This window comes from Pomacea canaliculata, linkage group LG7, assembly GCF_003073045.1.
Source record: "Pomacea canaliculata isolate SZHN2017 linkage group LG7, ASM307304v1, whole genome shotgun sequence".
NCBI classification, from domain to species: Eukaryota; Metazoa; Mollusca; class Gastropoda; order Architaenioglossa; family Ampullariidae; genus Pomacea; species Pomacea canaliculata.
Window position 1 is genome coordinate 18,912,581 of NC_037596.1, and position 27,391 is coordinate 18,939,971.

General features: G+C 43.5%; 1 protein-coding gene and 1 pseudogene across 3 annotated transcripts; one reads left to right on the forward strand and one right to left on the reverse strand.

Moving 5' to 3' along the window:
* Nucleotides 1–571: 571 nt before the first annotated feature.
* LOC112568226 lies at nt 572–7,725 on the reverse strand. Of its 3 annotated transcripts, none has more exons than XM_025245423.1 (10): nt 7,631–7,725; nt 5,678–5,851; nt 5,247–5,300; nt 3,869–3,963; nt 3,331–3,493; nt 2,992–3,145; nt 2,596–2,663; nt 2,110–2,194; nt 1,701–1,835; nt 572–1,066 (listed from the first exon to the last, which is right to left on the reverse strand). In XM_025245423.1, the coding sequence occupies exons 4-10, from the start codon at nt 3,955–3,957 to the stop codon at nt 978–980; spliced, it is 783 nt and encodes a 260-aa protein (XP_025101208.1). In that variant the 5' UTR covers nt 3,958–3,963; nt 5,247–5,300; nt 5,678–5,851; nt 7,631–7,725; the 3' UTR covers nt 572–977. The 3 variants fall into 3 exon arrangements, with proteins under 3 accessions (XP_025101208.1, XP_025101206.1, XP_025101207.1); XM_025245421.1 differs by having other exon boundaries at nt 3,869–3,967; nt 7,631–7,722; XM_025245422.1 differs by lacking the exon at nt 7,631–7,725 and having other exon boundaries at nt 3,869–3,967; nt 5,678–6,024.
* A 5,792-nt stretch (nt 7,726–13,517) lies between these two features.
* Nucleotides 13,518–26,735, forward strand: LOC112567495 (annotated as a pseudogene).
* Nucleotides 26,736–27,391: the final 656 nt, after the last annotated feature.

Genomic DNA, 27,391 nt, shown 5'->3' on the forward strand with positions numbered 1-27,391 from the left:
GAGCGAAGAAAAGGAGATTGAAACTAATATCTAAAAATATATAATCCGTTATTGGCGAGGTTCCAGTAAAATCTATCTCTTGTACTTTATCGTCCTGTAACATATCCAGAAAGATTCAATCATTTCTTTTATTTTCCCTCACGTTCAGGATGGAAACAGACTTCTACTTCTGTTTTGTTGAGCACATTTTTCTTCATTTATCTCTTCAGCCTAATTATTTTTTCTTCTCTAATTTTCCATCTCCCCGTTCAGTGATGAACGGCTCATATCCCGTGTCCGTTAATAATAATAATAAATAATACAAAATCTGTAAAGCACATACTCACACTCCTAGGGAGCATGCTCTTAGCGCTCAAGAACAAGAACCAAACATGGACAGAATACGACGGACAGGAAAACAAACAAATAACATATGAACTACAAAGGAATAAACAGCTATACCAAAGCAAGAATAAAATAAAATACATATAACAAAAAAAAGGAACTAAAGACTAAGAACACATTCCTGATTACATTAAGTCTAAACAACAAATTAATTTAAGAAGAAAAAGCAAAACTCAAACAAAACGTCTGATGTTTCATCAGCTTTTCATGTTTACGTGCGTAATGTACCATGGTTACCGCCATCAGCCTCACCCAGTCTCTACAGACCGGGTGTGTGGGCCAGTAGGTGTGATGTAGAACACACACTACAGTTTGAAAAAAAAGTAACAGCGTTTTTAATAATTCTACTTTCTTCGGTTGTTTGATTGATCTTCCTCGTAAGTTAATTGCCCGTATGACGATCTTCTGACAATACTTTATTCTCACAATATCATTAGCAGACGAACAGTCATCAACTTAATTGTGTTCAGTCCTCACTGAATTCCTGTCCTCGTCACATCCACAACATCGACTTTGTTTCACTTCCTATAAATACAGGTTTCGCCATCCCACACAAGCTGTCTGTTCAAACAAACTGTCTGTGGACAAAACATTTATATAATCTTTGGAACCTTCAGGAAGGGCAGCAGGTGGGCACTGAGGCTGCGCCATCCTGTGGCCGGCAGAGCAGCCGCCTCCAGACCTACAATCACACAAGGAGAGAAAGTAAACAATAACAATGTCCTGTACACACAATGTCTACAATTATCTAGCATCTTACTTCAGTCAATAGATCGTCTGACATGTTAGTGTCACCTCTAATGTCACTGACAAGTGTCAGAGCAAAGGTCAGGCTGGCTTGAGAGTTTGCACAACAATCACCAGTCGTTCAACTTTTTCTAGTCTTACTTTGATTAATCGTTGGTGTGATTGTGAAGAGAACTAAACTAGAAGTATCACGATGGCCTGATTCCACACATGTGTCATTGATCATTAAATCACAATAAAACTTTTTTACAAAACCTCATTCTTTATGACTGTTTTCTTCAGGCACCTCTCATCCACCTACATGTCATTGTTAGGTGTAAGAAGAAAGTCTACTGCTGTCAACTATTTGAATTCTAATTAGTTTCATTTGACATGTACTTCGTGTTTGTTTTATTTGTTTAATAGGATAAGGTCGAAATATCGATTTAAACAATTTTCTGAGATCCTCTCATTCTCTTCATTTACATTTGTTTTTCTTTTCTTTTATATTTCTCACTGTCCAATTGTTTAATTGTGTTTCGTTGCGAGTTTGATGCTTAGCTCGTTTAACAATAACAAAAAAGCTTTACCGCGAAGAGAGAGTGCTCCCGGAGGGGCAGACAGGTGTCGACGCTGAGAGAGTGGCTTCCCTTGGGTGGTTACAAAATGGCGACCGGAGTTAAAGGTTGAGGAGGGGGTGTCTACGTCACTGGCAAACGGCCTGTCTGCACATGACAGCTGATGTTTATAAACAAACGTGTATACAGAACATAAAGGATCTCATCAACACACGTATCTGTGAAGGTGATGTTTATAAACACCTGTGTACACTCCACAATGACACACCTGTACACCTGTGGGTGTAAACAGGCAACACACTATAAACACACGCATCTATACATCTATACACTCATACAGTACGATTAATATTCAAACACACATGTAAAATCACATATTCATACACATAAGTATAAGGGCAGTCTCATCTTCCCCGTGTACCTGTGAAATGTTGATTGGCGGTGTGCAGCGTCTTGCGCCGCCTGGGGATGAACTTATTGGGGTCACGCGTGCTGGGGGTCATCTCCTGACAACACAGGACCCAAGGTCAGCACAACGATCAGGACAACATCACAAGAAAGAAGATAATTTGAAAGTATTGTAACAACGACAGAAGTAACAACACACCCGACAATAATGATGTAATGCTTGCAGGGAAAAATAAAACAATATTCAAATGAATGTAAATGAAATGAGAAGTAAACATCAGCGATAATAACGGTGATGGTAAGTGCCGTGTGCACCCGCAATGATGGCAGAGACAATATGAATGAACACTGAAGAAAGATAACCTGTAGGTAATGCTTTATCACAACCAAATAATACTTATAACGAGCGATGACACACCAAATAACATCAGAGAGAGTTATCATCAATAACCACATAGATAACTAAAAATCATCAGTCGGGAAATAAATTGTCAAGTACCGAGATGGAGACTGGTAGTAGCATGTCTTGCTGAGGGTGTGAAGACGTTGATGTTAAGCCTCCAGGCACTGAAAAAAAAAGCAAACAAACCAAAAAAAAACAACTATAAAGTAAATACACACCAAAAGAATTGACTTGGTGTTGTTAATTATAAAGATATTGTTTTGTGGACATAAGTACTTGTATACAGGTAGACCATTCACACCTAGACTGTGGAAACTGAGTCGTGGGCTTGCGGTGTACAGTGAGGGTGGTTTCTCTTACATTTCCGTCTCAAGTTTAGTTGTTATCAACAGTGTTATTAGTCGTGTTTGTGTTTAGTTTGTATCTCCTCCCAGTGGAATGTGACGGCGTTTCCGTTAAGATGGCGGAGGTGTGATGACTACGTGTTCTCACCAATGCCTCTGGCGGCGACGTGCTGCACTTTCGTAATGGCCGGTCGTGACGGTGCGACATGTAGCGCCGTGTAATCCCGGCTGTAGATGCTGGTTGGGATCACTTCCGGCGTCGTCACATCCGGTAATAATGTTGAGACTGTGCAGACGTCATGCTGAAACAGTTGATGTTTGTAGCAGAAACAGTGACAGGTGAGAGAGTGTTGGTGGAAAATGTCTGTGACGCGCTGTTTGTTGGTGAAGACGCGTGTGACGTGCTGAGCCTGCCTGTAGACAGCTCTTGTGTGACGTGTTGAGACTGGCTGTCTTGTTAGTCTTGCTTACCTGTAAGGTATCTTACCTGGCCATGGCGGGCGTGGAAGAGGGTGGCGAGGCGGGGATGAGGATTATGTCGACGGTTGCCGTCGAGCTGCGTCATCAGGAGGCCAGGACGTGCGCGCTGCGCGCTGGTGACACACCCACTTCCGGTAAAGTTGCTGCGCGACTCGGAAATCCACTCGCGGCTACAACAGAAACACACTCATTGCCATCAGCAGCAGTACCAGTAGTGTTGTCGTCGTAGTCATCATTATCATCGTGTATACTCTTTTCTAGCCTCATAATCAAGCTCTGACCCCGTATAACAACCTTTCACTTCAACTTGCAATACTGTGCAAAAGGCAGCGTTGATATCATGCAGTGGAAGTAGAACAGGTGAGTTGTAAGTGGTTCAGCGTGTCTAAGACATGTCAGTTCGTATACAGCAAAGACATACGACAAAAGATTATAAGGTCGCACATCCCGATAATACCTGTCATCCCCCTCACACACTCACAATGACCACACCCATCTTGATCCACGAGAGAGAGAGAGAGAAAGAGAGAGAAGAAAGAAAGTACCAGCAGTCGTCGTCACCAAGAAGTCGATGTGTGTTTCTTCGGACGGGATGCTGCCAGAGTTTGTGGCCTTGTATTTCGTTTCCTGACATTGAGGTCTTTCTTTTAAAAAAAAAAAAGTGAAAATTTAGCAAACTCAAAATGTCAAACACTCGTTTTCTCTCTTTCTCTCTCTTTCTCTCTCTCTGCTTAATTCACCGAGCTCTATTGACTAGACAGTGGAATAAGCCTGGGAATGATTACATTACAACAGGTTACAGAACCGTTGTCAGAGCAACGGACTGCCCATATATGCAGAGAAATGACTAGCTACAGTTAATAGCTATACAATAGAGACCGTTATACAGCTGGTAAAGTATGTGGTAGTTAACATGAGATACAATATAATTACTAGAGACTCCATCCGTTGTTACTCGTGGTGACGTCATCAACCACCCCTTTCTGCACTGATGGGGTTTGGTCCACCTCAAGGGTTGGAGGGTTAGCAGGTATGTTTTACTTTAAAAGGTTTGAGTGGGAAACAAACTCGACCTTCGAATATAGTGTTTGTCTGAACGCGTCAGTCTGCGTGTGCACGAGTCACACATGTGTGAGACCATGTGGGCACAACAACATGACAAGGAAAAGTAAATCACCACAGTCTTCCAAATGCCGGCGATGAAACCAGCGTCAGTGAGAAGGAACAGGTAACTTTGCCCAGGTGTGGACAATGGTGTTCACTTGCTGACAAGGGGACAGAACTGCACAGACCGGCAGGTAACTCCGGTGTTTTAATCCAGCCTTATAGGCCAAGCTGCAGACTGTGTATTAAATAAATGAAACTCAAGAAGTCGTGCTACTGTCCACCTAACAGACAATAACTGTCGTCTGTTGTGTAAACTCCTTGTATACCCGCCACTTGACTTTTAGTGCTGCGGCAAGCTGGCCTTTGATCTCAGGTTAAAACTAAATAAGTAAACACTCATGTAGTGAACGCATTCCTAGAATTTTGACCTACCTTCTTATCTTTGTGTCTTTACCTGGGAATGAAGTGTAAGTATGTAAGTACAGGTTCACAACAACGCCTCTACGTAATGACAGTTTACACTTCTCCTGACCAACTAGGAAGGTGGTTATTTGGGGAGGGGGAGGGTCTGCTCATTATACCTGACAATAGCTGTCTGCTTCCCACTGATTGTGTGCCAGGTGTAAACTACCATTACTTGTCCACACGCGTGAACGCAGGCAAAACACACACACACACACACACACACACACACACACACACACACACACACACTTCAGTTCTAGCATCGTTTCACAATCAGATCATGCATTATTGTCTCTATGACTTTTTAATTCTTATCCAGTAACAGTAAACAAGACAATCCCTTGGACTCACCTGTACTTTCTTCCCACACGTTCGTTCACGTCTACAAGACTTTAATTATCTCGTCTGCACAGGACCAAACATAAGCAAAGCAAGTAAATCGACTCGAATTACATCGAAACAAAGAGAAAAGGGTAGGTATGATATATGTGACACACTCTCTACTTTAGTCTGTTGCCACTGAAGTCCTTTAAGACAAAAACAAGTTGTAACATCTGTGCAATGTTCGTTTGTGTTAACCACCTGTGGTACAGATTACCTGGTCTTACACCTGTAGAGAAATCCTTCCCCTCCAACACCTTAGCTACAATGTTACAGACTAGTAAGATGTCTACAATATATGTAAGTACAATTTTCACATTTCATAACTCAGCGTGGTAAGTGTCTAAGTAAAAGCACGGGTAGAGGCTAACACACTTCTAGATGGAAACACCTGTACTCACGTCTCTCTGCCTCGCTACGCACGCGCTGTGCACCCCGGGTATGTACAGTCCACACTGGAGCATGGTGAGCCCCAGTCTCAGTCTCAGTCCCCGAATGACAACAAAGACCAACAGCCGGCGGTGACAGGCTTTTCCTCCACATGCGCGGCAAATAAATCAGCCTCACAGTATTTGCTGGAATGAAAAACCTTCTCAAACAGACCGGATGCTTATCTTTACTGGCCTGAGCAGAACACTTATCGCCGTTCTGTCATCAGGAGTCCCCTTATTTATGACTTAAACAAATGTTATCAGGTGAGTCAAGGGGCTGTGGCGAGTGGCTGTGAAGTGTTGACATCTCCACAAGATTGGATGTAAACATTGAGTGTAGTGTGGGGACAATGGGCGTGGCCACAGACGACGACAGCTACTGGTGTTCAGGCAAACACATCATCAAAGACCACTACAACCACAGAGGGAGGATTAGGGTAGGAAAGTAAAGCAACTTACAGTAGGCAGGTCTAGAGTCCAATGTCTACACCACAAACAGCAACAAAAGACTTTGGAAGTATGTCTGTGTGAGTTTTGTTAAATAAAAACCACGCCTCGTATTGTTTCAAGCAAAGTTATGATGGAGCAGGTGACACCAGGTAGGAGATAGAGACATGCCAGACAAATTCATTTACCAGATTATACACAGTAATAGGTAACCATAAGGTTGGTGTTTCTAAACATATGTAACCGTGGTACAGGTGTGTTGATATACCTGAATGCACGTTGAGTCAGGTAGCTGCAAACCTCGCCGCCCTTGTCTTTGACTCGCTACCTCCCCATCCCAACCCTCAGTAAAGTCAGGTACCCACTCTACAGGTGGATAAACTTCAGGGTGGGACGTGAGGGGACAAACTCTCTGCGTCACAAGGTATCGAACCGGCAAGTTTGCAAAGCTTGAAGGAAGGTGGCGCTGTTGTCACCGCAAGGCCACCCGTCCACCCAAACACGTAGTCGGGTTGATAAGCTTTCGGCTTGTTGGCTGTATACTTGTCTGTAATGTTGGGAAGACAAACCAGGAACAGGTGGACTGCTACACGCAACTTTATTTCTTCAAGCTCCTTTAATGTTCGCTTTATCTACACCATTAAGGGAATAATTTTTTTTTTTCATTGAACGCCGAAACACACATCTACGAGTATCTCGTGCACGATTCGCAGAGTCAACAGTCACTTCAACTTTCACAGGGTGACAAGGACAAGGAAGAAAGAGGCGATAACCCTGCTTTAGAGAGAACTCGTGTTATCGCAGCCACTGTTCACCCCAACTACTCCCCCACCCCGCCGGTAGTTGACCTTTTTGACTTGTGTCAGGAGGAGTGCTCTCGGTTGCTGAGGGTATGTTAAGGTACTTACCCTGCATTTTATCCAACATTCGGGCGTTGAAAGTCCTTGAAAAAGACCGTATAAAAAATAACTCTAAATATTCAAGTAGCGCGCACGCACACACACACACACACACACACACACACACACACACACACACACACACACACACATACACACACTCACACACTCTCACAAACACACACACATGCACACTATTCAACCTTCTCATGCAACATTTTATGTCCCACTGTTTTAATTGTGGTAGGTAGGTATACATGCAGGTAGTTAGGGTCTACTGACTTTGTAGGAGCAATACACACCTGCCGGGTGGCGAGGGTTGTGTGACTGGTGACGTCAAATGACCCTGTGAAGAAAAGCTACAGTTCGTGTGATTACCATCAGGGTAGCGAGACTAACTTGATGGATGAGTATTTCTTGCTCCGTAATTGCGGTCCCTGTGTGAGTTTTGCGGGTGCTGATCCGGGTATTGACGCTGTGATTCTTTGCCAGGCAGCCTCCTCCTCCCTTCTTTCCCTACCCCTCCCTCCTTGCTCCTCATGATCATCAATCTGTGACCAGGCCACGCGTCACTCACCTGGAGTGGACAAACACGTTGGGCCGCCAGGTGAGGCTGGACAAACGATCGCTTGGTTTGCTTTCCGCGGGCGATTCCAGTCAGAAACCAAACGTTCGCCAGGTGAGGGGGTTAGGAGTGAGGGGGGTGCGGGTGGGAGAGGTGGACAAAACTTGCATTATTGCAAGCAATGGCCGGGACGGGGGCCTGAGGCTGACTTGCGATCAGTGAGTTTATCGACTTGGCTGGGATCAAGCGTGGAGTCAGGAAACGCGCTGTTCCTTATCTCATGGTGGGTCAGGTACGGAGGACAAACTGGCATCAACACACAGACATACACACAAGAAACTAGTGATAAGCAGACGGGCAAGCAGGCTGACTAACAGATAGCTAAACAGAGAGGCAGATAGACAAGCAGACACATAGATAAATTGAACAATCTGGCAACACACTAGCAGGCAAGACACACACACAAATAAACACACACACACACTGCTGCACTCACACTTCCCCTCCCTCTCACCCTCCAGACAGGATTGTGGGAGCCCCACCATGAACAGTGCTACGATAAGAAAACTCGTTTCTGTTGCCAGTCCTGTTCAAGAGACCCAAGGCAGGGTGAGAAGGACTTGACAAAGCACTCCTCTTGCTGACTTGGGTTTCAACCTACAGCTACAGGGTACAATGTGGACATGGGGGTGTAGCGGGTAAGATAGGTCTTTGATAATTGTGACAGCTTTTAACCTCACGGCCATGATGTATAGATCACCTAATGGTCTTTGTGGAAAGCCAATGATCTTGCAGCAAACAAGTTTTATCCGTTATAGAGAGAACATTGAAGCATATCGACAAGTTGAGATTACAATAGTCCCCATCGGTGTGTGGCTATACAGACTGGAGGACAGGGTGCTATCCCCGAAATTGCTTAGTTTTATTAGCAGTTACAGGTGGAGATAGCCTTTCTGCAGACGATGTTAGTGTTTCTGTGAAAGGATAGTCTGCTGCCTTGTATTGTACCCAAGTACCTGAAATGTTGTACCCGTTCTTTATTTGCGTTCAATGACCAGTTATGTAGGGACTGCTTGATCATTCGTTTGTTTTAAAACAGAAATCTTTCATCAAACCACGAATTTTTAAGCCTCAAGAAAAACCCCCGTCAGTGGGTCCTCATCCAGACCCGTTTACCCGTGTAGGTGGTCCGTGACTGTGAGCAACAGACTCACGGTACTCATGTCTACATACAAACAGTAAGTGTGTCTGAGGTGTGACTGATTGTTTGTTCTGAATGCAGTGTTTTTTCTGTCAGAACTAATGGCTGTCATGATTAAGATAAGCTGTGAGTAAACGCAGCCAGAAGCACGCATCAACTCTTGCTCATGGCCTTGACCTCAGGCTCCAGTAGCCATGACCTCCATGGTTTTTCTCTCTGATTCAATGGAGACAACATGAACTCCTCCATCTGTCCATGTCGGAGATAAGGTTTGCGGCGATGTCGCTGATAAAAGTTGCAGCCGTTTGGGAAAAGTCAGGTGCTTGGGGTCGGCAGCAGACATGTTGTCCTGACAGTGTGTGTTTGTGTGTGTGTGTCAGAACACGAGCGTACAGTGGACAGCTTATGGAAGACATTTTAATGTCGACTTCTTGGTTATTATCCTTCTACGCATCATCGTCATCATGATCTTCTTCCTCATCTACCTTTCTCTTCCTTATCTACCTTGCCACGATAAAGCCTTCATTGCCGGCACGGCGTAAAACTCACACAACCAACCATCCCCCCTACGACCCCAGTGAACCTCAAAGCAGCCGAGGCCACGTGTACACTGGTCATCAACTATGGCTGCAGGTCAACATTTTCAGTCTGCACCCTGAAGTTTGTGTAGTTGAGAATAATGAGTGAAACTCGACTGAAGATGATGATATTAACATGAACATTTAACAAAGAAATAAAGTCACATAATCAAACGTGAATGGAGCCTAGAGAAAAACTCTGTTGTTATATTAACAAGTGCATTATCAACCCTGTCCTACAAAGTTTCAGCTAAATGTAATGTAATGGTGGAAGCGGTAAGTAAAATCAATTAACTAAGGCTATATAACGGCAAAGCAACCGGCCTTGTACACAGCTGCTGGAAAAAAAGTAGCCTGCCTGAGCCGAGATACGAACCAAGGAAAACCAAACCTCACTGTGTTAATGACAGGTTGCGCCACCTGCCGGCCTGCTAAAGGCAAGAGGTCGCTTTGAAGGCGGGAGTAATGAGTTGGATATTAGTGTGTGCGTTAATAGGTGTAAGTAATGGATACACAGTACGGTGCTGTCTTCTCAGAGGTCAAAGGTCGCAAATCACTGAGAGCTCGACTACAACTTCTACTGAGGGACTACCGGTCAGTAACCAACAAGTAAAGTTTTGATGACATGTTTTCATATTTTGTAATCATTATTTGTTTTTAATTTTAAGCTAACGCGGAAACGTGAGATTAATAGCTACAAGAATTTTTAATATTGGATTATACCAGCTAATCAAAGTCCCATGTCACCACAGTAAACATTCAGAACACACGCAGGCTGACATGACGCCAAGATGACAGGTCAAAGGTCACACATAGCACGTGCTTCTACTGCGCAGTGCACGGGAGGCCACCCCTACATGCACCCTCCTCACTCCGTCTCTGTCGTCACCGCAGTTCGCCGTCGAGCGAAGCGCAAGCGCGGCACGTGCACAGTCATCTGCTACATCGCGTGACGTCATCTCGGTGGTGCCGCCAGCAGTGACGGTGATGATGGGACCGACGTGAATTACAAGGACAGTGGAGGAAGTTTTCTTGCCGAGCGTTGGCATGGCGAATACAACAAAGTTCTGCGGGGACTCGCCATTGTGGGTAGGAGGCGCTTGCTTGCTGCATGTTATAAGGCTACGTGTCCTTCTGTTATAAGGCTAGGTGTCCGTTCCCTCAGTTCATTGACGACACCAGTCATTCTGTCACCTCTGTGACAAGATGCGTGCTAGGGGAAGACACCCGTTGTAAAGTGATGCACACATTAGAGGACCAGGTGTGTACGGTGTCGGGGGAGATGTCAACAACTCACAGAGCACAGAATGTTCTAGAAACTCGCGATAAGCAAGACCGGAGCAGACGTGAAGTCCGTGTTGTCAGTGAAATGTGTACAGGTAGCCCACGAGGTGACAGCGACCTTTGAACTCCAAGTATTGCCACTAGTATTGTACCATGTGTGAGCGAGTGTGTGTTTGTGTTTATGTTTGTGTATTAATGTGTTCGAGCGCGCGTTTGTGTATAACTACATTGTAATCACGTGTTTTAGCGTAGCAGTTCATTAACCCCACAATGGTTCACGCCCTTCTCTCTTCAGTCTTCTCAACGCTTCTTTCTTCTGTTTACTGGGATGTTTCTCATTATCTATGTGATGTAACACATTCGACTAAAGCAGACCTTGTCGACCTTCTTTTTTGTCGTTAACAGACTCACTGACAATAATTTACACTCGAATTTGAAAGATCGAACGCAGGACTCTTGCCCTGAGAAATAAATTACCTCCATTATTTTATGTCCAATACATTCCCTGAATGTGTCTTCCGTCAACCGCAGGACAGCAACCTTCTCATCAACAACTCCTTCCCAGAGTTCACAAAATGTTTCCGGATCACTATGGTGACCTTTGTGCCCAGTGGCTGGCTGTGGCTGGCTGCACCCGTGCACCTTCATTACGTCATGAGACACAAACCACGTGTCAACGTCCCACCCAGCACCCTGAATGTAACCAAAATTGTGAGCTTCCTTGGTTATTTCCCTTTGATCATTATTTTTATTTCTTAAAGTGTTGTTACATATTTTACTGAGTGTTTACCGTCTGCTTAGCTTCTGCGACGATTGGTCAAAGGTGATAGTTCATGGACAGAAAGCGGGATGGCAGTCAAATAAATGGTTGCTGACCACAGTATGTACAAACATGTTGTATGACAATCATATCAAGAACATGGTGTGACTGTATATATGTATATAAGCTAGACATTTGCATTATTTGTGTACGTATGATCTGACATTTTGTTTGTCAACAGTTTCTGTGCTTTGTCCTGCTGCCACTGTCACTAGCAGAAGGAATCCTGTCAGTGCTGGACTACACACAGGACATCTTACCACCTGTGCTGTATGCCGACATTACTGTCAAGGGCCTCACCTATGTATGTTGACAGCATTTTGGAATTTCATTCTCATCACATACACTTCGATATGATGCGATGTGTAATCACTGTCTTGGACAGTCGTCAACAATAGACTGACAATGACAACTCCGTTTTTCATTTTAAAAGTTTGCTTTAGTTAAAATTTTCTACTTCTGAAAATGTTTTTTTTTTAAACAGAAAACAAAATTTTGAGTAAAATATTATTTCCAGCAGAATTCTCTTTCCAGTAAAAATATTTGATTTGTCGTTTTGTCGAATCAGGATACACGTGAGGGATAATTTTTTAAAACCATAAAACTATTTCCTTTATGTTGAAAATGTCCTGAGTGCAGGTGACGATCTTTGCACACAATGCAGTTTTTAATGTTTTTATTCCGTTTTCCTCCCTGTTCCAGCTGCTTGCAGCATTACTCACCCGACTCTCCAGGAAAGCGATGATAGTCTCCCCTTGTGTACTCTTCATTTTCTGGCTACTCAATCTTGTAGCTCACACAGTTCCTATGTACCACTTGCTTCTCTCTGAGGTACTCTTTAAAATATTTTAGAGTAAGCAAGCTCAACCTGTAGCCCTATGGTTGTTACTTTAATATAAACAACATCACATTTGAGTGACGACAAGTGTGAGGATCACTTGTATGTAAATTTGTCCACACAGCAGAATAGCAACCGTCTATAGTAACCAAAACTGCTGACTGTGAGTTATTTGGGGAATTTGAAAGTAGAGAAAAAATTGCGGAGGTTTACGTAAATTATGTAACAGTTTACTGGTTGTAAGGCTCATCTCATGTTTACAAATTGTCCAAACACGCCTGGACAACTAATGAATAGCTACCCGGATTGTTTGTCTTGCCTGATGTTAGTTAATATCTACCCGGATTGTTTGTCTTGCCTGATGTTAGTTAATATCTACCCGGATTGTTTGTCTTGCCTGATGTTAGTTAATATCTACCCGGATTGTGTGTCTTGCAGGGAGAGAAGAGCACTCGAAGCATATTCGTTGTGTTCTGTGTGCTGTTCACTGTCCTCGTGCTGCAGTTTCTGCTGAACTGTTGGGCAGAGTCTGTTCCCAAACTCATGACAGATAAGGTCAGTACACAATCTTCTTCTTCATTGAAAGTCTGTTGACACAGTGACAATAAATCTTCTACTGTCCTGTCTTTTCCTGTGTTTGCTCGTCTGTTATTTGTTATTGTCCTGACTTATTGGTGTTTTACAGTCCAAGCCCATGATTATGATCTGTTTACTTATGGCAGGACTACTATGTTACTGTACGATACAAATATCTGCTTTCAGCCACCCAGCCCCGAAGTGTTTGCATCCTTCCCTTCTAAGCTCACCTTTCACTGGATGAACAGGTAGAGAAATAACAAGATGGTGTATTTAACTGTATAACAAAGATGTGCAATATACAACTCAGTAAAGCCTGTTGCATGTAACTCTGTAATAAAATTTATATAATTTCCGACGTATTGTACAAAAGTAACAAAACATTAACGGTTTACAAACAACTGAAAGAAGTGACACAAACTCGACCATTAACCAACAACGACCTCGTCAACAAGTCTGCTACTGTCTTTAATTTTCTAACAGTGCTCTCTCAAAATATCTCTCTATCAAACAACTTTTAAGCTATTGGTATTATTTTGTGATACAAACATTGTTGTAAACATCCAAACAATTACTTTGTTGACTTGAGTAATTGTTTTTGTAGCTTGATTTACACCGGCTTTAAGCGGACCCTGACGCTGCTGACCTGTGGGACCTGCCTCCCCAGTACAAGTGCGCCTCCGTCATCCCCAAGTTCCTGAAAATCTTTGACAAGTCGCAGCACCACCTGTCGTCCATGTGGTGGGCTCTCAACATTGTCTGGAATATTTAATCTTATTCCTCCTACTGACAAGAAATACGTGGCAGCCTGTAAAGATATGTGCAACAAATCTCTTCCTCAGCATATTTTTTATTCATTGAAATCCTTTTTTTTCTGTTATAGTTTTTACCCAACTATTTACATTTTTGTGTTTGTATTCTCGGGGAATTATAGACTTTTTTGAAATATTGTTACTATACAAGCGTCAATATAACAAATTTGCAACATTTGGGTATCAAAACAAAATAAAGGTTTTTAATAAAACAAACTTCATGTCCTAGTTACAAGAAAGCAGTGCTCAAGTCGGAGCCAAAGAAGGAGAAGACGATAGAAGCTGTCGCCCTCTCGGAGAAGGAATCGCTGCTCCAGAGACGGACGCGAGAGGCCAGCGGGCCGGCCAGTGACGTCACCAAGCCCGTGCCGCTGCTGCTGAGTCTGGTGAAGACGTTTCACGCGCAGCTGCTGTACGCCAACGTCCTCCGCCTGGTCGGCGACTGCATTCAGTTCGCTAACCCCGCGCTGCTGAGGTCAGGTCACCTGCTGAGGGCATGGAGGGTTAGCTTGAAAAATTGGGTTATACAAAAAAATACTAACCTGATTATTTATAGCAGACACTAAATGGTCTACACACTTGTAACAGCGAACATTTTGCTGACTGACTGCTGACGAGAGGAAAGAGAAATCGGCGAATTGTGTTGTAGCTGTCCACCATGCATCGAGAATAACTTTGTGTTCATGACTGTTTGTGATATTTGTTCTAAGATGGAGCTGTTTCTCTTTTCTGGTGTTTATTGCTGCTGATGCTGACAATGGTAGTGCTAATAATTATTGTGCTGCTAATTATAGCGCTGATAATTATTGTACTGATTAACGGTCGTTTTTCAGCATCTTAATCGACTACATGGAGCACAAAGAGCAGTACCGCCAGTGGCACGGCTACGGTCTGGTAGCCGCATTCTTCCTTGTTACCTTCCTCGTGTCTGTCTGCCAGAACCAAAACTTCTACCATTCCAACAACACAGGCATGAAGATCAAGACAGCCCTTGTAGCAAATGTCTATAGAAAGGTCAGAGTTCAGTTTCAGGGCTATCCTTCATTTTCTTCATCAGCCAGCATCCTGTCAACATCTCGTAGACTAAGTGGACAGTAAAAGACATCAATACACAGATGACGTGTTGGAACTCAAAAGTGGTTGTACTTGGAATTTTAACGAAATTTGTTTCTTAGCGATAAAAGGCAAAAAAATATAAAATAAGATAAAATAAAATAGGTGTATACCTGTGTCTGTGGAGGGACTTCAGGCAAGGAAAGAGCCCGAGTGAACAGCGATGTGTTTTTGTCTCAGGCTCTCTCCATCAGCAACGAGACGAGGCGACAGTTCACCACCGGCTCCATCGTCAACCTCATGGCCATTGACTGTCAGAAGATACAGACGGTGACAGCTCAGCTCTGGAACCTGACATCGGCTCCTGTCCAGGTACCTGTGTGTCGTCTGCTCCTTGCCAGTGTCTCTGAATACATCAGCTCTTCTCTTTGCTTACCTGTGTGACGTGTACACAAGTCGGTGAGTGTCAGGTCCACTCGAGGCTCCCTGTCACACCTTGCTTTCTAGTTTCGTGTTATCGTGTGTTTCCTCTTTCCTTCAGTGGTTTAGGTGTGACCTCTGTTTCTCTTCAGTAATTCGAAACAGTTATTGAAAGCCATGCAGACAATCATATATATCTATAATATATATGTATATATTATTTCGGTCAGCTTTAGCATATCTCATTCAAGTTTTTCTAAACTATCTACCATATTATTATTTTTTTTTTAATGTATGCGATATGTCGCTTCTTGATTCAGATCTCGCTGGCATTCTACTTCCTGTACAGACAGCTGGGCATGTCCTTCCTGGTTGGTGTCGCCATTATCCTCGCCCTCATCCCCATCAACGCCCGCATCGCCATCATAGCCCAGCGCTACCAGGCAGTCAGCTGGTGCTCAAGGACCAGCGTCTGAAATAATGAACGAAATCCTCAGTGGAATCAAGGTAGGTCATGTGACCAACAGTCATCATACAGTCTTGTAACTGCACATCAGTCTCTGTCTCTCTCTCACACACACGTTCACACATGTACACACACGCGCACACACATGCATAGACACAATCATGCACACACAAGCACTAATTTAGTGTATTGGTGAAATGAAGTTTCAAAGTGAGAATAATCTCCTGCTTCGTCCATTTAACTGTTTCTCAAGCGGGTAGTGCTACCCGGATGTGTTTAACCTGACCCCAGAGGGCAAGAGACAAAACAGATCGTGGGTCGGGTGGAATGTGTGCACCCTGCACAGACTGCACATCACATTAACTGTTTACACATTGCAAGTAAATATGTGTCGATTCCATTAACCTTATCAAGGTTAGCACAATCACATTTTTTTATTTATAGATGGAAAATCTGTAGCCAGGTGTTTTTGTGCAGGTGATCAAACTCAGCGCATGGGAGGAGGCATTCGAGGACAGAGTGAGTGAAATAAGAAAGGAGGAGATCACCTGTCTGAAGCGAGCTGCTGTGTTACTCACCATACAGGTGTTCAACTGGTTGTGCTGTCCAACTCTGGTAAGAACCTGACAGTCGATGTGGATGAGCAAATACTTTGTATTTCAATATTCACGACATCATTCTATGTCTAGTGACGTATACAAACCACTATGTATAATTATTTTTCTGACAGGTGATCATAGGTACTCTTCTCACTTACGTATTCACTTCGGGACATCAACACCTGGATGCCACTACTGCCTTCGTTTCTTTGTCTCTCTTCAACATCCTGAAAAACCCTCTCAACCACCTGCCCAGCTGCATCTCCGAGCTCGTGCAGGTAAGTGGTCCACGTGGTGAGTGTCTGACGCTCTCTCTAACCCTGACATACCCACACAGGAGCTTAGGTAGTTGCAGGTAGTTTTTGTATTTTAAACCAGCAAAAAAAGAAGAAATCCACAACCAAATTCTCCCCTCCAAAAACAAAACGAAACAAAAACAACTAATAAACATTGTGTTGATTTAAAATGTAAACAGATCACAAGATTGTGACAGTGAAAGCCGACATTTAAATGTAGCACCATAGTCATGATGAAGGTATAGAGGGGAACGCGGCAGGGGGCAGTAAGTCCTGCCAGTAACTGATGTCACCACTTGTAACCACTTGTACAACTTCCGGTCTGTGATATTCAGGCTCACGTGTCTTTTCGCCGGTTGAAGGACTACCTGGCGTGTGAGGACTTCAGTAGATCGTACATCGAGCAGGCGCCGGAAGGTATTCTTGTCTTCATTGACACATCCCACCTCGTGTAGTGACCACGCCAGACCTGTCTGTTATATAATATATAATATCGTCTATCCCTATATTTTATAGCTGTAATTGTTATCCAGATATGTTATATTTATATTTGTTTTAACTTGCAATATCATATATACTCATACTTTTTTCTACTAATAGGAGAACATCAATAGTTTTATGCGATAAATGTTCTACTACATCAATGGGAGGTTAGTATCAGTGTCACGTGGTTGTTTTTTTATTAAATAACTAAATACTCTACAGGTATGGCTATTTCTGTCAAGGGCGGCACCTTTACCTGGGACAAAGACTCACCTCCAACCTTAAGTCGGTAAGTGGATCAGATACAGAACTTGACAGTACAAGATATATGAATACCAATGATGAAACAATAACAAGACTTGACATATAAGACTGGATTCAATTCTTCGTGTATCTACCAAATGCTACACAATCCAGAAGCAGTGACACTCTACGAGATGTTAATTAATAATAAAGGTATTACAAATACTCTGATTAAGAGGTAAAACTTTCTGACACTACAGGTGCAGTGGGTAAAAATACACTTTTTTACATATTACAATTTTTATTGCAAAAAAAAAAATTCGCAGGTGTTTATTTAAGAGACAATAGTGGAAGGAGATTGTGGTGGAGAGTGTGAAACAAACTTATTTTCAGTTTCTGCAGCATCTTGGTGTTAATTAGATAATAAATAACGATAATTAAATAGTAAGTTAGCTTTTAAAAGTTGATGTCTGGGAATTAGATACCTTCATCATCAAGAAAATGAAGCTCATCATCCTCGTGTGTTTTCTCAGCATCAGTCTGGACATCAAGGCGGGGCAGCTGGTGGCGGTGGTGGGGCCCGTGGGGTCGGGCAAGTCCTCGCTGCTCTGTTCTTTTTTGGGGGAAATGGGCAAACTGCGGGGAACTGTTGCTCGTAAGGTAGGTATGTCCTCCTCACAGTTTGGCTTTGTTATTTAATCATCTTAATCTGTCTTCACTTTTAACATGTGTACTCATCCTCAGAGTATTCATTTCATTTAGAAATGGATATTGTTGTCAAATAAAATAGGCTAATTCTGTTTTTGTCCTCTTGTTGTTATTACCCTCCCTATCACGTGATTTCTCAGGGTAGTGTCGCCTACGTTCCGCAGCAGGCTTGGATACAAAACAGATCCTTGAAGGACTGCGTCCTTTTCGACAACCCTTTCGATGAAAAAAAGTACAGAAGGGTTATCCGTGCATGCGCACTGAGACCGGATATAGAAAGCTTTCCGGCAGGTGATGCTACAGAAATAGGAGAAAAGGTAAACAACCAAATATAGGATCAGTAACATGATGCTGCAGTCACTAGTCACGTGATGATGTAGTGGGCAGTAACACGATACTGCAATGAGCGGTCATTGTAATAACCAGTAGCAGCTCTAGGGAGCCTGTAGGAAATTATTTGTTTGGAGCAAGTCATTTTGTCAGAGAACATCCACACTAAAAATAATTAAAGGCAAGAGCTTCTTTACCAAAAAGAGACAGGAAATGGTCTGAGTATTCAAATGAAATAATGTTTCTTGACAGACATGAAATAAGATAAAAGCAAGCAAATTAATTTATTGTTATTTTAAAAGACAGAAGGAAGTAAAGAAATCACTAGAATCCAGCAGCCCTCTAATGACGACCTTTGACCCCGTGTGCAGGGCATCAACCTCAGTGGCGGCCAGAAGGTGCGCGTGACGCTGGCTCGTGCCGTGTACAGTGATGCCGAGGTCTACCTGCTGGACGACCCCCTCAGCGCCGTGGACAGTCGGGTGGGCAAACACATCTTCAGAAAGGTCATCAGCTCATCCGGGCTCTTGAAAGGAAAGGTTAGAAGATGTTCTTTAGAACTTTAAAATAAAGTAGCAGCCATTAAATAGTCAGTTGCTAATTTGTTTACTTATTTACGCATCCTCTTACATCAATGTCCATTTTGTTTGCTGTCCTTAACTTGTGTCAGGATTTTGTAAATGTAGCTTCCAAAATAATGGATTATTGTGGATTTTTATTGAGCTAGAAGGGAAATTTGAATTACCAAAGAGTCGTTTAGGAGCCCCGGCTGTTTCTGCTCTCGACCTTGGAACACAAACATGCGGGCTCTCTTCTTCCTCCACAAACTGTCGTGTGGATGTCAGAGTCCTTCCTGCTTCCCTCAGAGATAATGACAATGACAGTTTGGATGCCAGAGTCCTTCCTAATTACCTCAAACAGATGTAGATGATTAGAGACATTGCCACAGTCTGTGCCATCGCACTCCATCAACCACTTTATTCCCCGAAGCCTACAACATTTGTACCTGTAGATACTGTGAGATGTAGGTTATGTAAGAAGCCTTATTGCTCTTTATTCCATGTGCTGACATTATTACATGTTGTCATAAGAGCTGTCTAAGATGGCGGTGTTGACTTGGTTCCTTACACTTGACAGTTCGGCAGCAACATGCAGTATTATGAAAGTCGTTTTATTCTGACAGACTCGTGTGCTAGTCACTCACAGTGTTCAGTGGCTGCCTGTGTGCGACTCCATAGTGGTGATGGACCAGGGGCAGATAATTCAGATTGGCAGCTACGAAGACTTGCTCGCCCATGACGGACCTTTCGCCCGATATCTCAAGACTTACCTTCGGCAGGACACGGAGGACCTCGACCCTGATGGTACATTCCTCTTTTGTTTGTTCTTGCGTGTGCAGCTAGATTGTCGTCGTCGTCGTCGTAATTTTATTTACTTGCTTTTTCACGCGACTTATTTTGAAATCTGTTTGAAAGACTGGAGACCTGTGTGTTGTCAGTCAAGCAGATTCTGGGTCAGATGCAAGTCAAACTGGAGAGTGTCACGGAGGACGGGATGACATCAGCAGACGAGGATGACCACCGCTACAGAAGGCGATCGTCCAGGTCAGTTCATCTCTATTGACCTTGCTTCCTTTGATGTGCATGTACGCAAGACAGAAATATAGTCGAGTGAATAGCCTGTAACTGATTCTGAATCCCTGTTATTTTCTAACTTTAATAAGTTACACACTTCGCATTTACACAGTTGCTGTTCTTTAGTCGTGTAACATGTGTGCTGATACTTGTAACTCCACTCCATCACTGTGTGATTACAGACCCAGGGACAGGGCAAATAAAATGGAAGAAGAGTTTGTGATCAGACGGTTGCCAGGGGAGCAGCTTGTACAAGAGGAGAAAACAGAAGTCGGGGACGTGCGTAGTACTGTGGTCTTGCTTGTGTTTCCTCTAAACTAGCAGTAGATGACATCTATAGGTAGTGGCTGTAGATGTCTCAAGTAAGGGATAAAAACAATCCACAGCTAGTGGTGTTAGCTGTTCACAAGTACCTTGAAAGTTGTTGAAATGTAAGTGACTGCTACAAAGTCTTGAGCACAGAGGTGTTGACCAAGGTATTTGTTGACCGTGTGGTGCATGAGAGATGTTTATGTAAGGCTTTAAGTGGATTACATTCGAACATTCTTAAAATTATTAAGAACAATCATGTTAGCTGAAAGTGGAAGCATTAATCTTTCTGTCTTCGTGAGTTCTTTAAAACTAACCCTGCCTGTTTGATCCTTGCAGGTCAAAGGTTATGTCATCAGATCCTTGCTGAGGGCATTTGGCATAGTGCCAGCCGTGACAGCCGTCGTCATGCTTGTGATGTTTAACGGCCTCGGAGTCGCAGCCAACATCTGGTTGTCCAGGTGGACTGACGATCCTTACCTGCGCAACATGTCCCTGGCAGAAACACTGACTACAGCACCATACACTCGTGTATGTCAGTGTGTACTCGGCGCTGGGGGCGCTGCAAGGTAAGTGACTATTGTGAGCCTGTCCCTGTCGGAAGTACAATGATACTTTAATGTAAGAATCAAAGTCAATGCTCCATTACTTGGGTGGTTTAGTAGGAAAGTGCTTCCACACTTACACTAGAGGAACAAAATACCTGACAACCATTTCTTTGAACAAGCTTGACATACAGAGAGTGTGAGGATACGTGTCTGGTCCAGCATAGAAGTGAGACTTAACCTAGTTACCGCGACACCCAGTGCTGCTACAGTGCCTTTAAAATAAAGTGCACCTCCAGTGACATGACAGATTTTAAGTGCAGTCGGGTTTTCTTTTTTTGGAACGTAAATAAAAACATTTGAAACGCCTGCTCTATGAGTGTCAGGCGCTTCAAAATAAAAGTTGGAAAATAAAGGGCAAGATAGAAGAACACGAGGTGGGGAGGGGAAGACACTGCAAGGGACGTAATCAAGACAGACAGGAGGGGAAGGTTACCTCCCATTTCTGTTCTCCAGCGTTCGCCACACTGCTGTTTGTCGGGACCATTTACATCAACATGATCAACGCCTCCAAACACCTCCACAAACAAATGCTCAAAGCGATCCTGCGACAGCCAATGAGATTCTTCGACACAAATCCGGTTGGAAGGATACTCAACCGCTTCTCTCGTGACATCGATGCTGTGGACGGCTCCATGGCGAGGCTCGTGCGCCTCTTCTTGCATCAGGTGAGTGACCGCGAGTAGCGAGCGTCCTCTTTCATTCCTCATTTTTTCTATTTAGCCATTCCCTCTTGCCATTTTTATTTGCATATTTAAATTATTATTTATATTTATTCATATCTAGGCTAGCTTTAGCTTGTGTTTTTGTTTCAGTAGAGGAATGAGTTAGGCGCACGCTGAGCTGTGCACATGTACGTGGTGCACGGTGACAGTAATCAGAAACTTTAATGTTGTCTTTGTTGTTGAGGATGTCGTCTGCTGCTTACCTCAGATCTCGGGTTCTTTTGACTTGTCTGTCACCCCTCCCCTCCCATTCCCCTTTCAGCTGTTTCGCAGTCGTCTGCGTTCTGTTCGTCGTGTCCTACAGTACACCTGTCTTCATCGCCGCGGCTGTTCCCATGGTCATCCTCTGTTACCTGCTTCAGGTAAGTACAGCTTGGAATTTCAACTCTGATCTTCATCGTGAAAAATAAGCATTTTACTTGACATCATGCCATGTCCCATCGTCTGCTTGTCTCAACTTTCATTGACATCCGAAATCTCAATCCCTGTTTGTCTTAATGAAGTAGCAACTCATGGATAGCAATGACCTAGCCACAAACAACCTAGTCACTTTGGTAGGACAAAACTTTGCTGTCGCTTGTCTGAATGTCAGCAGCACCTGTATCACCTGTATTCACGTGGAATCACCTGTAATCTGGAATCACCTGGAATCACCTGGAATCACTAAGTGTTGTCATCTTCATCACTCAGAGCACTAATGTCTGGTATTTTGTGTTTGCACTGCAGAAGTTCTACCTTCCATGCTCCGACAGCTGAGGCGGAACGAGTCGACTGCGCGCTCACCCGTGTACGCACATTTCAGCGAGACGCTCAGTGGCGCCACCTCCATCCGGGCCTTTGGCGTGGCGGACAAGTTCCGGCGGCAGAACGAGAAGCTGGTGGACCAGAGCAATGTCTACTTTTACGCATTTATTTCCGCCTCCAGGTGTGTATTCTGCTTTCTGATAGCCGAGGACAATGAGCTGTGAGCTCAGATGACCTTTTTAATGTTTGTCTTTTAATATTCTCTGCCCCTGTATGCGACACCCACTGACAGGCCGTCTGGTGTGCTGCTGTAAAGTCTTCATTGTTTACAGACCTTGTAAATATTGTCAGTATTGCTTCTGATAAATTCTCATCAGCCATCAGCTTAAATATCAGATCCTGTGGCCACTGCCGCACTCACCCCCTTCCCCTAACTGATTGTCTCCCCTGCTGTTGCTGTCCTTCCATCGCTGCACGTCTCGAGCTCCAGGTGGCTGCGGATCCGCTTGGAGTTGCTAGGCAATTGCGTTCGTGATGTTTGCCGCGCTGTTCGCAGTGCTGAACGATGACATCACCGGAAGTCTTGTGGGTCTCTCCGTCTCCTACGCCCTGCAGGTAAGTCCGCCTGCCTGCCTGCTTGTTTGTCTTACTGTGCGTTTGTCTTGCTGTACGCGTCACAACCATCCACTCTACCATTGTACATCACTACCTGCATTTGTTTTTCCGAGCTCCATTTTATTATTTTACGGGGAGGCGAAAGGGAGACTACTTTTGAAAGACAAATCCGTCATTGGATTATTTCCCTTTGTTCGCTGTCTCGTCAGAGCGAGGGCGGCTTGTACTCTTCCTTGAGACAAATAAAGATGTGATTCTTTGTATCTTTTTCTGTATATCTCTGTTTTATTACACACCACAGCCGTCTGCCCTAACTGTCTACCCTTTCTCTGCTTTCAACTTGTCACTAGTTTGGGTGTGAACTCGATGTGGTGAATTTTTTTCGGGTATATTTGCAGTTCATTTGCATTTTACATTCTCGGGTAGTTCGGTTTTTTTCTGATTTGCTGTCAACTTGTGTTTTTCGTCACCAGATCACCACAGTCTCAACATGCTGGCGCAGAACTCCACCCAGTTAGAGAGCAACATCGTGTCTGTAGAGAGAATAGTAGAGTATGTCTCTCTGGCGCAGGAGGTGAGCGTATGTACGCACAGGTGTAGAGTATATACGTACATGTGTACTCAGGTAGTGTCAGGTAAACAGCTGTCATCAGCTGACAATGCCGGTTGATAATGTCATGTAATAATGTGCAAAAATGTGATTTAATTATTTAGTGTAATACAGTTTACCGACCATTATAAGAACTGTTGTTGTGCAATGTGTGTGTGATAGTACAGTGTGATAATGTACTTATTGACCTGATGCAGTGTAGTAACACTGTGATGATGCCGTGAATATTGTAGCCAGCGTGAAATGGAAGCGGTTGCTGCGATAACTTTCAATGATGACGAATTAATTGCTAGTTTTAATTAAAATGTCATCTGGATGCTAATTTTAATCACATTGGCAGCCAGCCTGGGTTGTCCCAACGTGTAGACCTCGGAAATATTGGCCAGAAAAAGGAAACATCAGGATCAGCAAGTTCAGCACGCGCTACAGACCCGGCCTGGACCTTGTCCTGCACTCCATTTCTGTGCACATACAGGGTGGACAAAAGGTTGGACGTCCCAAGTCAGTTTTACAATTTTATTATCACACATCAATTATCTTTGTCGCAACTAAGGAGAGGATTAACCCACAAGGCCAAACCTCCAAACCAAACCTAAGCCAGTTGGTGCAAATAACCACCTGAGAGACGAAACAATAACAAGGTTATGTTCTTATGCCCTCCACATTACTTTCCCCAATATATTTACTTTTATGTTTTTTTTTCACCAGTAGCTTCAGGTCCCCTTACTAAGAAACCTCTGATCTGTTATATTTTTTTAATGTAAAGGCATTTATTTATTTTGCCGAGGACACAAATCAAACAGTTCTGCTGCTGCTGCTGCTTTCAGGTGGGAATGGTGGGCAGGACTGGTGCCGGCAAATCGTCGTTGTCGTTGTCTCTTTTCCGTCTAATCGAGGCAGCGGAAGGCAGCATCGTCATTGACGACATCAACGTCGCCGACATTGGACTTCACGACCTGCGATCTCGCCTGACAATCTTACCGCAGGTGAGGGCCGTAGTCCCCCTGACTGGGATAGTTATTGTTGCACCTTTAAAGTTAAAAACTTGTAACAGTTTTAACGGTTACTACAAGTAACGTCTCTCTTCCAGGATCCGATGCTTTTCTCGGGTACGTTGCGCTTCAACCTTGACCCCTTGTCCGAGTTTTCTGACGATCAGTTGTGGTCCTCGCTGGAGTTGTCTCACCTCAAATCCTTTGTGGAGTCGCTGCCCTTGGGCCTGGAACATGAAGTGTACGAGGGTGGACTCAATATTAGGTCCGTTAAATGACCTTAAGTAACCAGATTTTGTTTATAAAATACAATTGAACATGCAACAATATGTCTCTTTATCTCAGATAAGAAGTGTCTTTTAACGTCCGCCCCATGTGATCCACTAGAAGTCAAGGTCTCATAGCTGACTTAAGATCAAAATCTGTTTTTTAACAATTCTCATTAGTGTCGAATGTTTGTGAACTAATTTCAATTTTAAGATAATTATTTTGTGCGCTAAGTGAATGTCTGATATGTGTACTCCTTGACGCGATTTTACACGATGTTAAACAACACTCTCACCCCCCCCCATGTGTGACGTCACATAACATGCTACCTGTGGTGACGTCAGTGTGGGTCAGCGCCAGCTGGTGTGCCTGGCCAGAGCCCTGCTCCGCAAGACGCGCGTGCTGGTGCTGGACGAGGCCACAGCCGCTGTGGACATGGAGACAGACGAGCTCATCCAGCGGACCATCCGCTCCGCCTTCAAGGAGTGCACAGTGCTCACCATCGCCCACCGCCTGCACACCGTCCTCGACTATGACAGGTAAGGTGACACTGATAGGTAACATGACACTGTACTGTCACAGGTAACACGACACTCTACACTATGACAGAAAATACCAGATAGAGCGTGTTTTTTAATATATCCACACAACCAATGATAATACTAAACTGTCTACATCATGACAGGTCGCACGGCACTAGTCTGAGAGTAACATATTGCGAAAGAGTGTGACAAAGGACTAGCATTATGGAAAGGTTGTTAGGAGTCATGTTGACAGAAGAGGTGCATTTTCAGTTGCACGTGTAAAGGATTCAACAGCGGGTAGGTGGCGGGTATGGAAAGGCAGAGAATTCCATTGTTTCACTTCACACTAACTAAACATCCTGTGGCCACATGTTGTTTTGGTGACAGGAAGAGTAAGAAGACGATTATCAGACAAGGAGAGGAGTCATCTAGCTTAATAATTGTCTGACAGGGTTCTGTAGACTATCGTATGACATTGTATGGTCTTTATGTCCTAGTGTGTCACATAATTCCAAAAGTAAGTGAAAGATGAGAATCATCAGGAGAATGCATATTAGCCGTTACGAATACTAAAACAAAAATTCTTGTGTCTGAGCGATCAGGGATGTGACAGATGCTCTGTCTGTCACACACATACATTATAGAAATCGTATTTTTTAAAAAGTTTACTCTGCAGCTTCTATCATTTTTCTGTCAACTAATTCAGAAAACAATAGTTCGTGTGACATTTTATTTCAGGTCTATATTTTCCCAATGGGGGTTACTAGAAGAGGATTTATTCATACTTTTTTTTTGCAGGATCTTGTTTTGGAGAATGGACGCATTGTGGAACTAGGGTCTCCTGAAAGCCTTCTTCAAGACAACAAAACCATATTTTACAGAATGGCTTATGAGGCTAAGCTTGTGTAGATGTGACACTAAACTGATGGATACAGCAAGACAGAACTTATAACAGGGATCCACACAATGTTACCCTCATATGGAAATCGAAATAAGCTTACAACTACGATGTGAACACTTTATGTAAGACTGCAAAGCCCGGAACATGAACGCATGATACCATAAGTAAAATAGAATGTTCACAAATTCACAGAAGGTAATTTCAGGTGACGTGTAATTAGATTGGTCACACTGGTCACACTGACAGATTCCCTCTGAGTGCCATGTTCAGCAAGTCACGTTTTCACTGTTCTACGAATGGATGGTTACCTTCTGGTCAGCAAACACATTAGACAGGACCTACACTTTATTTGTGGCAGAGGTCGTCAGGTTTAGTGTTTGTTGTGCTCGAGACTTCATGTTGACATGTACAGCATCCTCCAGTACAACCATGAATGACAACCCGTCATGTTGATATGTTAATGTTCAAATAAAACATAACACATAGTGTACTGGCTTGTTTTAGTTACATTGTTTAAACGTGTGTGTGTGTGTGTGTGTGTTACATAACAAGTTCAGTATCGTGCGCTGTGACTAAGTTGTTATTATAATGAAAAGTCAGACCTCAGTAATAATTTAATAGTGAAAAGGTGGATGAGGATGAAGACGATGTGTATAAACTGTCCTTCAATCAGACCTCTTACCTTATGTCACGTACATCTTGACACCAGGCACGTGGTACTCCAGTGGGTTTTCATGACACCACCTCAGATCTCGGCCTTGATATCGAAGGTTGCCCTGGATCGTGAAAACCGCTGAGCAAAGTGGGTCACACGCTTATCAAGCGGACTGACCCTTGACCCCGTGACGTGGCCTGGCCATTGCACAAAGCCGGTGCAATACATGTCAGCATAACTCGGTCTCTGTCACATATCTGTGAGCAAAGCACATTTACATTTTTATTGAAATGTAACCAAATATAAATATAACCCAAAATGTTACCTCTTCTGTTTTATCCAAGAATAGTCATTGAGAATTGTTTGTTTCAGTCGAGTTTCTTTGGTCCTGTCTGCAGTGCTGTCTCTCACTACTTACGTCACATCTGCTTGTCTGTCTGTCTGTAGGAATAAATGTATTATATTATCCTAGGTCTCTATTACAT

Bases quoted from the DNA above. Each gene is read 5' to 3' on its own strand.
- LOC112568226 (XM_025245423.1), bottom strand. From the start codon at position 3,957: ATGTCAGGAAACGAAATACAAGGCCACAAACTCTGGCAGCATCCCGTC. The intron at 2,664-2,991 runs GTGAGAACACGT...TTTTTTTTTCAG, and splicing joins CGTCGCCGCCAGAGGCATTG to TGCCTGGAGGCTTAACATCA. The intron at 2,195-2,595 runs GTACTTGACAAT...CTGTGTTGTCAG, and splicing joins TACTACCAGTCTCCATCTCG to GAGATGACCCCCAGCACGCG.